The sequence below is a fragment of the Ursus arctos genome, unplaced genomic scaffold (assembly GCF_023065955.2).
Source record: "Ursus arctos isolate Adak ecotype North America unplaced genomic scaffold, UrsArc2.0 scaffold_13, whole genome shotgun sequence".
Lineage (NCBI taxonomy): Eukaryota > Metazoa > Chordata > Mammalia > Carnivora > Ursidae > Ursus > Ursus arctos.
This window is the reverse complement of record NW_026622797.1, coordinates 16867055-16879389: the sequence shown is the minus strand read 5'-3', so window position 1 is coordinate 16879389 and position 12335 is coordinate 16867055. Positions and strand designations below refer to the sequence as shown.

The 12335-nt window shown below is 43.9% G+C and overlaps 1 protein-coding gene across 1 annotated transcript in view; it reads left to right on the top strand.

Moving 5' to 3' along the window:
- The window catches only part of UST (uronyl 2-sulfotransferase), a 288838-nt gene that overhangs the window by 105072 nt on the left and 171431 nt on the right, over positions 1 to 12335 (top strand). Inside the window, exon 2 of the mRNA XM_026505011.4 lies at positions 6273 to 6316. Within this exon, the coding sequence (XP_026360796.3) occupies positions 6273 to 6316 (44 nt within the window). The remainder of the gene's footprint in view (positions 1 to 6272; positions 6317 to 12335) is intronic.

The window sequence follows — 12335 nt, the reverse complement described above, 5'->3', positions numbered from 1 at the left end:
CTAGGTAGGCAGTGTGCTGAATGCTTCATGCATTCAACAACCCCATCACTGCGGTTATTAATGTCCTTGTCTTACAAGTGAGGACGTTAAGCCTCATGGAAATTAAGGGATATTCCCAAGGCCATTCAACGAGTAGAAGATAGGACTGAGATTTGAACCCAGGTCTTTGATTCTGCAGTCTGCAGTATTCCCTCTGTCACCCCTGGGCGACCCTCTGTCACCAGTGACAGTGCTATTAGTGGTATCTTCCTGAATCCATTAAATGATTACCCTGGGGCTCCTTTCCACTCTCTCTCACGGAAGACTGACTGTTGCTATTTATAACAAATGGCTAATTCTATTCAATAGTCCTTCACATCAGTGCTTCTAGCAGTTTCTCCTCTATAGCTGTGTTGGTCTCTGTTGGATTCACGTGGGCATGGCATCAAGCTCCTCCGTGTTGGCCAGGTTCCCCACCTCCTCTCCACTCCAGGCCCACAGCCTGCCAAGACAGGCACCTCACTGGGTAGGGAACAAGGCTGTGTCTCCGCCTCGGAATGTCTGGAGGCGTCCTGCTCTCAGACCCTTGTGGTCCTTTAAAGTGTGTGTAGGGACTGACAGACTCCCTCTGGTTGTTTAAGTCGAGTGGGGTCTGGGGAAACTCTGGGGATGGAGGATTGTGCTTTTACTTCCCCTTTTTACCTTGAAACAAGACGTTCGGCAGGACAACCTGTACCGAGCACTGTTTATAGGAGTAATATGTCCTGAAACTGTAGGCTCTAAAAATTATTTTTGAAAAGACTTGTGAAGACCCACACAAGTTGGGCAGCCCACGTGGCTTGAGGGGCAGGCTCTCCACCCAGCATTGCCTGTGCCAGCCCTCGGGCAGCCTGTGAGCTGGCTATGGTGCTCTTCAGTTTTGTTATGGACCCGAGCAGGTGCTCAGGGGGAACGGCCCGGTGGCCTTCTTGAGGCTGGGAGTCCTTCCGTGACCATCAGCTCACCACCAACATTCCCCTTTGACGTGGTGCTCGTGTTGCTCGATCTCTCACTAGAAACAGTGGGGGTGACCCCTGATTAACAGCAACCTGAATTCCGTCTGTTATGTTTTATTTCTGGAGAACAAGGTGCAGCCTGAATTCTGAAGTACACTCATTTGTGTTTTGTAGCTCAGTGATTGTCAACCCTGGCCAGACATTACAATGACCTGAAGAACTTTAGGAAATGCTAAATGCTAAATGACTTGTTTCCAAATTAGATCAGACAAGCTAAGGTTGGAGCCTGACCTCCACATTCTTAAAAATCATTGCAGGCAAGTGGAATGTGCAGTGAGGGGTGAAAACTAGCGAGTGGGGGGGTTGGAGAGACCTTGAAGAAGAGTTTTACACCTGCTAGTTAGCCCCGCCGGCCATACAGTTAGGGCTGCTATTTGTGCAACCAGTGCTGCTAGCAAACGGACTAGCTGCTTATTACTGTGTGCAGGGAGTGCTCTGAGCATTCTTCATAGAATGAAATGATCCTTGCCCACTCCTCATAATAACTCAGGAACCTCTTTCATTTTAATAGATGTGTACATGGAAAACTTTGAGGAGGCAAAGTAATTTATTCAGAGTTGAACGATGCTTGTTGGGGATAGTCTCTATGATGAAGTGAGATGAAGCCTGTTTCTGTAGGTATACACTGTATCTGGCTGTTGCTGTCATTGCTCTTATCGTGGAAGACTTGGATGGCTCTCGTCTGGCCAAGGTGCCTTGGCTCGGCCCACTGAAACCCAGCTTTAAGATTATAATCAGTCAGCCGTCTTCAGATTCCGGATCACAACCCCTGGGCTCCTAATTTTTAGGATTCGACTTCACAAGAGTTTTCTGAAATGCTTCTTTGCTGCACATAGTTTGTATGATGGCAGAAGTAGGTAGACGTCGATGGCACACAGCCTTGCAAAGACTCTGGTCATACATATACGCTCCAGTAAGCGCGCAAACTGTAACTCCCCCGTACTTGGATTGAATACCTTTGCACATTTGCACACAATCTCCCATGTTATATTTATCACCTCCCAAGGAGGGCTCCATCATGAAGGGCTAGATGCGTAGGGTGAGATTTAGGACGTGTTGTAATTTAGCTGGTTGCAAAGTCTGAGATCACCTGCTAGACTAGTCAGGGCATTTTAAAAACCACTGAACCATGAGGATTTTGTTGGTGTTGGTTTTGGTGTATACTTCTATAAATTTTAACCCACATACAGAGCCATGTAACCATGACCACCGTCAGAATGTAGACCAGCCTTTGAACATGGAGTTCAAAGGCCCAGAGTGTTGCTTCCAATAGTCCTACCAGGTCCTCCCCCTACCTCGGCAGCCTGGACAAGCTTGACTTTCTGTAAGAGGCTTCGCTCAGTGCCACCCTGAGCTAGCAATTTCTTGGCAGTTTGGAGATAGACCTTCCTGAAAAATATGCCTAGTGGTAGGAGTGGAAACATGTGGGGTGTACCTTTCCTTTTTTTCTAGTTTGGCTAGATACCATAACCCTTGATCCTCAAAGAAAAGACTTAAGACATGAAAAGGAGGCTGGAGTCAGAGCTCTGAAGATGTGGGTTACTTTCTGGAAAGAAATGAGATGATAGGCCCCTATGAGCCTCTCCAGATAAAAGCTACTGTCTCATAGGGTCCTGCCACCTGGGATCAGAAACTGGGGTTCCCAGGGCAAGTAGAGGTGGTGGCAGGTGAATGCTTGTCATCTGTGCTGGCTCTAGATCCGTCATCAGCCCCCCTCTGCCTTTTCTTCCTGAATTTAATCTTGAACTCCAAGCCCAAAGGCCTGGGGTGCTTTTGTTTGACTTCCTTCCCCACCTGGATGCACTCCATTGAGTCCCCCAGGAGGCAGAATGACAAGAAACCCCTCTGGTGGCTGGGAGCCCATGCAGAGAGGCTCTCTTTGATAACAGGCTCCTCCTTTCATCTCCACAGACAACAGGTTACCGGCTCCAGGGCTGAAGATTCTGACAGTTTTGTTTCGTTTGCAGCCTGAAAGCATAAGATCCTAGCATGAAAAGCTCTACCTATATACCAGATAATAAAACAGTTACATCCAAGGAGAATAAAAACCTGCTGTCTCCACCTAAAGAAATGTGTGTAGCTTTTCTTTTCCTTTTCTGTACCTCTGTTAAATGCACAAACATTTACAGCCTCTGTGTTCTAATAAACCTACCTATGGATGGGCACTCGGGATCTGCTGGTAGAGAAAACAACAGGGTCCATGGCACACAGACCAACAGGGGTCAGCCCTCTTCCTTTCTCTGTGCAGAAAGAAAAAAGTGAGGTCTTTCATAAGGGAAGGGGGAGGGAGGAGGGGTGAAGGAAGAAAAGAAGGATATTTGAGCTAAGCCTCAATGATGGTGGTGGGGAAGAGCTTTTTCTGGCAGAGGAAAGAGCTAATTGAGAAGGCCCCTGGCTGACAACAGGTGGGTGTGTTGTGGAGCTGGGAGAAGGCTGTTGTGGCTGGCAGCGGGCATGGTTGGAGGGCAGGGCCTGGGTCATGTGGGGGTATAGACCATAGAAAGAGTTTAATATTTTGTTCTTAGAGAAATAGGTTTTAAGCAAAGGGTTGGCATGGCCTGATGGATAAGGTTAAAAGATCCCTCTGGTTGCTGTATGGGTAAAGGAGAAAATTTGTGATCAGTGAAAAGACACAATGGTTTTCCCAGATGGCCCAGAGGGGCTGGTGGGAAGTGATCAGATTTGAGTAATGTTTTGAAGGCTCAATGGGACTTGTGACTAGGTTGGTACAGATTGGATAAGGGAAGGAGATGGATCGAGGATGACTGTTGGGCTTTGGAGCCCATAATGGAAGGGATGTGTTGTGTGACTAGATAAGGAAGATAGGGAGGGGGCAATTTGTGGTGGAGGGGGGTGGTGGGGAATTGCAGCAAATAAAGAGTTGTGTTTGGACTGGCAAAGTGTGAGATGCCTGTAGACATCCAGGCCGAGGTGCTAAGGAGTCAATGCGTAGCCGAGTCTGGAGTGTGAGGGGGCAATCTGCCATTCAAGTCACTCATTTTTAGGAACTTTGTTTCTTATGAAAACTTCTAGTATTTTAGAAACACTCAGTTGTTTGAGTTGTCTTTGATCCCTGAGATTGATACCTGGAGAACATGGCTGCAGTTGGATGGGATTTCCCACATCCCTCCTGGGAGGACACATTCACAGGAGGAGGGGCTGAGAACCTTCTGCAGCCATACTGACTGTAGTACAGCAGTAGCTCTGAAGATTTCTCTAGACCTAGGCAGTCGTTTTTCTGGATTCTTCCATACACGTCTCTTTATTAAGTCAGATAAAGATCTCCCTTCCCATTTCTGTGTGTTCTCAGTGGAGTGCAGCACAGTAATTAAGATCAAACAGATCGTTACTCATATTCACATTTTGAAGTTTCCTGAAAATAACCCAATCATGAGCACGCCAGGTATTTGTGTTTGCGTGTCTTATGCACAAAAATTGGGCCCTGTGGCCCTTTACTATATACCACTAGCCTGTTAGGGTACAGTCACTGTGGACATCAAGTGGGTGATAGATCAGAAGACTACAAAGAAAAAGGGATGGCCAATGCCGCAGTATGGAAGGAAGAGAAACCCTGATAAGCTCAAACCTACTTATTCGTTATGTTTTGGATAAGTTTCTCCATTTGAACTTTCTCTGTCTTAAATTCTACTTCTCCCTTTTTTATTTTTTATTTATTTATTTTATTTTATTTATTTATTTGACAGAGATAGAGACAGCCATCGAGAGAGGGAACACAAGCGGGGGAGTGGGAGAGGAAGAAGCAGGCTCATAGCAGAAGAGCCTGATGTGGGGCTCGATCCCAGAATGCCAGGATCACACCCTGAGCCGAAGGCAGACGCTTAACCGCTGTGCCACCCAGGCGCCCCAACTTCTCCCTTTTTTAAGAAAGTTATTTATTTATATATTTAGTCTCTGTACCCAACATGGGGCTCGAACTCACGACCCTGTGATCAAGAGTTGCATGCTCTCTGACTGAGCCAGCCAGGTGCTCTCTACTTCTTTTTATTTCAATTTCCTAAGTCACTTTTGCATTCTCCTAAAAAAGCACCTTTCATCTACTTCACCTTTCATCTACTTCAACTGGGACATTTACCTTACTCCTTAAGCTACTGTTCTCTCCAGGTGTCCGTGTGTTTCCAATATTGACCTTACTTTGTTGTGTTAGAAAGTCTGGTCGTTTTCACTACTTGTAAAGATGATTTCCCCTGACTGACAAGTGTTATCTCCCTGGAGGGGAGCCTTTGCATATACTGAGCACATCACTGGCTCCCCCAGGTGCTCAGATGTGTTGCCAGGTCAGGGCCCGGGCTGCGGGGTCAGTGCCCGGGCTGTGTTGTCGGTATCCGGGCTCTGCAAAGGCCGGTAGGTAGGCTTTTTAGGTGAGCAGCAGATGCCCAAACACGATCTAGAAAAAAACAGTCTTCTGTCTTTTCTGCAGTTTAACAGGGCATGACCCTGAGCAAATTGCTGGATTTCCCTAGGCTTCTGTTCCCCCCTCTGTAAGTGAGGATAATTATAACCCACCTTGGATATTTTAATTAAATGAAACCATGGAAAGCACTAAGCAGAGTACCTGCTACATAAAAGAAACTCAGTGACCTTTACTTTCCATCCTAACCCCTCTGAGTCTTTATTCATTAGGAAATAATAATCATGCACCCTGAAAACACTCAAGCCAGTAAGTGGCTATTCGTAAAGAAAGATCAAGCTTCCAAAGCAAGCGAGACTGAAAAGACCAAGGGAAATCAACAATTAAGACAAAGTGGAGAATAGTGCAGTGGTTCTCAAAGTATGGTTCCAGGATCTGCAGCAACAGCATCACTTGGGAGCTTGTGAGATACAAATTCTTGAGACACTATATCTGAACCTCTAGGAGTGGACCCAGGTAATCCGTGTTTTCACAAGCTCTACAGGTAATTCTGATGCACACTGAGGTTTGAGAACCACTGGTCTCAAGTAAACTCAACAGATCCCGGGTGAGGGATAGTGGTGTGCATTTCTGCGTGTGTATGCGTGCACACACACCAACATGTACAGTATTTGTAACCGCTGAACCTATAATCGAGCAGGGTGGTATCAACAAAATCCCACCAAACTGGCAACTAATTACCCATTTTTCTTTGGTATCAGTTGTCTAAATAGGGATAAACCCAGGATGCTTGTTTTCAATGACTTTGCTCTAAAATCACTTTGGTTTTAAAAGTATCGATTCATCAACTTTCTTCTTTCTTTCCCTAGGAAATTCCACTTACTTGGATGATCATGGACCACCTCCTAGTAAGGTAAGGTCTTTGCCTGTGGTATAAATCCCTCTTTTCTTTTCTCAGCCCCTACAGCCTCCAACAACCCAACCAGAGCCCTCCTGGCCCTGAATTGTTTGCAGGAAAATAGTAGATGGCAAATATCAAGTTCATCTTTGACTTAGAGTGAGGAGAAAAAGGAAGTATGTGAAGATAAACAAAATGGTGAGGGAGGAAGGACCGTTATTTTATTAGTAGTTGTAGCTGTACCAGGCACTGCTACCTTCGACTAACTTAAGATCTTTGGCAGCTTCTCCTCTTTGCTGCGCCATTTTGTCCCCTTTGCATCCACAGTGGCCCATGATCGGATGCTCACAGCCTGGTCTCCCCATACCTTTGGGCGTAGGGGCTAGACTCATGTCTGCCCCTTTCTCTCTGGCCTGCCTCAGTTGGGGTGCTCCATCCAAGGCTCAACCCCTTAGAACTGGCCTTCTCTTTCAATGCCCTCTCTAGGCTGCCTTAGCCTGGCCTGTGCACTCACTTTTGTGTTCCTATAGCCGTTTTGGGCCGATTTTTAAGGGTCAGAATGGTCCAGTGACATACCAGTGTGGTTCTCCACCACTATTTACTCTCTCATGCTCAATGAACAGCAGATGTCGATATTCCAAAAAATGAGAAAAATGAAGACAGTCTTGGACCGCTTAAGATGATGGCCTGCAAAGTAGAGTTTTAAGCACCCACTAACCTTAGAGGCTGGAAATTTACCCCAAAGTTGGCTTTTGAGCTTGTGGGATTTGAGGAAGTACTCTACTATTTGTAAGACTATGAGCTTTGGAATAAAGTATTTCTGGGGGCATCACCGGCTCTGCCACTTTCAGTGTATGACATTGGACAAATTACTTAATACTAGGAGCCTCTGTTTTTTGATGTGCAAAGTGGAATTAGCAATACTACCCACAGCGTAAGACATCTAAAAGGATTGAATGAGCTGATATATGACATTCAGCACCTGGCACGCAATAAGCATCAAATGCACAGTGGCTCGTGTTAACTAGACTGGAGGAACATTAAGATTATTGATGAATGGCCCAGTGATATTTATCACAGTTGCAACTGGCTCTACCACTTGGTCCACTGCATAGATATTGGGTGCTTGTGATGCTGCGGGCACCGTGAATACAAATGTGAAACAAAGCAAGAGGAACAGAACAAAATAGCCCCTACCCTGAAGGAGCAAAAGAATATGGAAGTTTGATACCGTGCATGGATAAGAACCATGTCTAGCTCCTCTTGGCATCCTCCCATCCTTGCAGTAGCACATCGTGACTATTCAGTAAATTTCACTGAATTGGACCATGGAATCCAGAGCTGGAATGTGAATTAGGTCTCCTGGCTCCCAGCCCAGGTTCCTTCCACTCGGCCAGTGTTCTTAAACTGGAGCTTGCAGCAGGGTTTCCTGGAGGCTTCTTAAAACACGGATTGCTGGGCCCGGACCCCTGAGTGTCTGATTCTGTAGGTCTGGGGTAGAACCTGAGAACTTGCCTTTTTAACAAGCTCCCCAGGGATGCTGATGGTGCTGTTCTCGGGACCATGTTTGCAAACCACTGCTTTAAAAGCCATGAATCCAAAGAAAAAAATGTCCCTGGACATTTTCTGTGTTGTTTTTACTGCTGATAGCCTAGAGAGAGTGGTACGGCTTATTATATAAAGGCTACTTATTAATGTAATGATGTAATGATGACTCACTATTGTAACTCTTCTTACAGTGAAAACGAATTTTCTTTGGTCAATAACCTGCCTGAGAGGGAAGATGAGTGGGCATGGGGGCGGGGGGGAAGAATGGTGTGGATGGCCTGCTAGATTCCTGCACCACTAACTGTACTTCTCTCCCAAGGTGGGGCCAGGTGAACCCTTCCCACCCTCTGCTCTGCAGGAAAAGGGGGTGAGGCTGGCTTTGTGGGACCCATCAGCTCTTTCTCCCAATGGCATGCTGGGCCATTATTTTGAGTTTCAGGTTTTATAAATGGGGTTTTGTCTAGTCAGGAGACCCAGGCCCACTTTAAATAAACTTGCCTTCTTGAACTCAATCCTTGGTGACCAGCATGGGACCACCTCCTTAGTCTGCCTAGGGTCCTTGCTCTTGCTGAGTTGGCCATCCTGCCTGCCTCTTTGCTAGTGTCCTTGGTGCCTGGATTCTATGTTTGCTGGACTCTCTCCTCTTGCTCCTGTGGAGGTTGCACTGGCTCTACCTCCACCTGCCCCTGCAATCTGGTCTTCACACCCCCTTTCCCCCATGCCCAGCCAGAGCTCCCTGTGACACCCAGAAATGATCAGGTCATATCAGATTATTTTAGACCACTTTCAGTCTAAATGCATTTTTATCAATTCTATTCCAAGTTCAGAATTGTGAATATAATCTCTGTCAACCAGCAGAATGAGACAGATTCTTTTACTATAACTGTATTTTCACTATCTAGGAGTGGAGTAGCAAAAACAGTCTTTTGACTTTCTAAGCAGTAGCCAGAATAAGAAGACTATAAAAATGAGTAAAAATAATGTTGGTATGTTAACATCTTTTTATCCATGCTATTACTTCTGCCAGGGTGGAAATGAATCCCAGAAGTGATAAAGTCACACTCCCAGATAAAGGTCCCTTGAATGTCCCCTGAAGTGGGGGCCTTGATTGGTTTGGTCTATAGACCCCTGGGGTCTCCAGGGACATGGTGGCATCCAGAGGAGATGGACTCACACGTGTGTGGCCTCTAGAGTAAACCCCCAGCCTGGCATGGGAGAGCAGGTCGGAGGGCAGACCCACCGTTTTCATATTTGTTTAGCATTCAGAAATAACTTTTTGATGCCAAGATCGAAAGAGCTGTGATCTAGATAGAATAAGGTTTTTAAACCCTGAAAATGTACTGAGGTTTACGGGCGAGTTCTCATTTTATTAAAAGTTCATTCCACAAGTTTCACATTCCACCAGTAATAGCCATTTAGGGAATGGGGTGTGTGCCACAAAGCACATAGAGCCCAGGCTTCCTCCTCGCCAGGATTTTCATAAAAAAGAACCAACATGCCTCTGATTTTTTACTTGTTTTTAAAATCCACTTTAACCTCACAGCTCACCTCCGTTTTTAATCTAAGTCATTATTTAAAGGCAGATGTTAATATTTTCTTCTGTTAACCACTTTTTACTACCACTTTATGTGCGCGGAACACATGGCTTAAGGTTAGAGCCCGGCTAAGAATGAACACGTAGATCCCTATTGAATGAATTAGAAAGATATTCTTGAGAACAAAACCAGATGTGCAGCAGCCAGGATAGGGGATCGCACTTCTTATGAAGTTGCGTGTATAGGATTTGCGGGTACAGAGAGAAGCCTGGAAGGACAATAGTGTTTTCTCTGGATGGCAAGATTTAAGAGATTTTTACTCTTTTCTTTATCCTTTTTATGGTATAGTTTTTGAGTTCATTAAAGTAATGCCCACTCAAACTAAAGATCAGGGTTGGGGGGGAGTGGAGGGGGAAGAAGTCCTTATGCAAGAGAAGATTAGGGTCGGGCTGGGAAGCCCGTGGTCCTCGGGCCTCTGCAGCAGCACCTGTGGTTTCACGACACCCGAGAGCAGCCTGACGTCTGAGGGTTGACATCTCCTGCTTCACTTCACTTGGACCGTGGGTCCCCATGTGAGCAGCTGGTGACGGCAATGACACTGTTGGGTGGTAGGAAGTAGGATGTAGTCACTGTTGCACGTATGTTGGGCTCCCAAGTCTGAGAGATAAGGAGAGCAGGTCTAAGCAGCTCAAGGAAAATAAAACCACTATCCATAGCTGATGTCTGTCCCTTCCTATGTGGCAAGCAGTCTGCTGAGCACTTTGTGTGCAAGTTTAGTCTCAGTAAAACCCTATGGAAGAGGAAGTCATTTTTTAAAATTGAAGTATAGTTGACATACAATATGATATTAGTTTCAGGTGTACACCTAGTGATTGAAATCGATATACAGTATGCAATGCTCGCCATGGTAAGTGTTGTTACCTTCTGTCGCCATGCAAAGTTATGACAGTATTATTGACTTATATTCTCTGTGCTGAACTTTACGAACCCGTGACTTATTTATTTTATAGCTGGAAGTTTATACCTCTTAATCCCCTTCACTGATTTCACCCCTTCCCCCACCCTCTCCCTCTGGCGACTACTAGTTTATTCTCTGTATTTAGTGTCTGTTTTTGTTTTGTTTGTTAATTATTTTGTTTTTAGTTTCTCCATATAAGTGAAATTATCTAGTATCTGTCTTTGTCTGACTTATTTCACTTTCGCTGAGCATAATACCCTCTATATCCATCCATGTTGTCATATATGGCAAAATTTCATTCTTTTTTTTTAAGGCTGAGTAATATTCCAGTGTGTGTGTGTGTGTGTGTATGTATGTACACATATATATCACATCTTCTTTACCTGTATATTTATATATGGACACAGGTTCCTTTCATATCTTAGCTATTGTAAATAATGCTGCAATGACCATAGGAGTACATATGCCTTTTCAAATTAGTGTTTTTGTTTTCTTTGAATGAATACTCAGAACTGGAATTGCTGGATCATATATTTCTATTTTTAATTTTTTGAGGACCCTACATACTGTTTTCTATGGTGGCTGCACCAATTTACATTCCTACCAAGAGTGCACAAGGGTTCCCTTGTCTCCACATCCTCACCAACACTTGTTATTTCTTGTCTTTTTTATATTAGCCACTCTGAGTGGTGTGAGGTGTTATCTTATGGTGGTTTTGATTTGTATTTCCCTGATGATTAGTGATTTGAGCATTTTTTCATGTGTCTGTTGGCCATCAGTATGTTTTCTTTGGGAAAATGTCTATTCAAGCCCTCTGTCTATTTTTAAATTGGATTCTTTGTTTTTTGGTGTTCAGTTGTATGAGTTCTTTCTATGCTTTGGATATTAACCCCTTATAGATATATCATTTGTAAATATCCTCTCTCTTTCACTAGGTTTTCCTTTTATTTTGTTAAATTTTTTTGCTACGCACAAGGTTTTTAGTTTGTTATAGTGCCAATTAATTTTTGCTTTTGCTGCCCTTGCCTGAAAAGACAGATCCAAAAAAAAATCACTAATGCTGATGCCGAAGAATCTGCTGCCTACGTCTTCTTTTAGGAGTCTTATGGTTTCAGGCCTTACATTTAGGTCTTTAATCCAGTCTGAGTTTATTTTTGTGTGTGGTGTGAGAAAGTGGCTCACTTTCATTCTTTTGCATGTAGCTGTCCAGTTTTCCCAGCGCCATTTATCGAAGAGATGTCTTTTCTCCAATGTGTATTCTTGTCTCCTGTATTGTAGATTAATTGACCATATAATGCTGGGTTCATTTCTGGGCTCTTTATTCTGTCTCACTGATCTATGTGTCTGTTTTGATTACTATAGTTTTATAGGATAGTTTGACATTTAGGAGTGTGATGCCTTCACTTGGTTCTTCTTTCTCAAGATTGTTTTAGCTATTCAGGGTCTTTTGTGGTTCTACATAAATTTTAGGATTATTTGTTCTAGTTCTGTGAAAAATGCTGTTGTTATCTGGGTAGGGATTGTTTTGGGTAGTGTGAACATTTTAACAACATTAATTCTTCTAATCCATGAGCATGGTATATTTTCCCTTCAGTTTCTTTCATCTTCAGTTTCATTCTTCAGTGTCTTATAACTTTCAGAGTATAAGTCTTTCACCTGCTTGGTTAACTTTATTCCTATGTATTTTACTCTTTTGATGTAACTGTAATTGGGATCGTTTTCTTAATTTCTCTTTCTGTTAGTTCATTCTTAGTGTATAGAAACATAACAGCATTCTGTGCAGTCATTCGCATCCTGTAACTTTACTGAATTTGTTTATTAGTTCTGGTAGTGTTTTGGTGGAGTTTCAGAGCTTTATATATATATTATCATGTCATCTGAAAATAATGAAACTATTAGTGAGACTTCCTCCTTACCAATTTGGATGCCTTTTATTTCTTTTCCTTGTCTCATTGCTGTGGCTAGGACTTCCAATACTGTGTTGAATAAAATT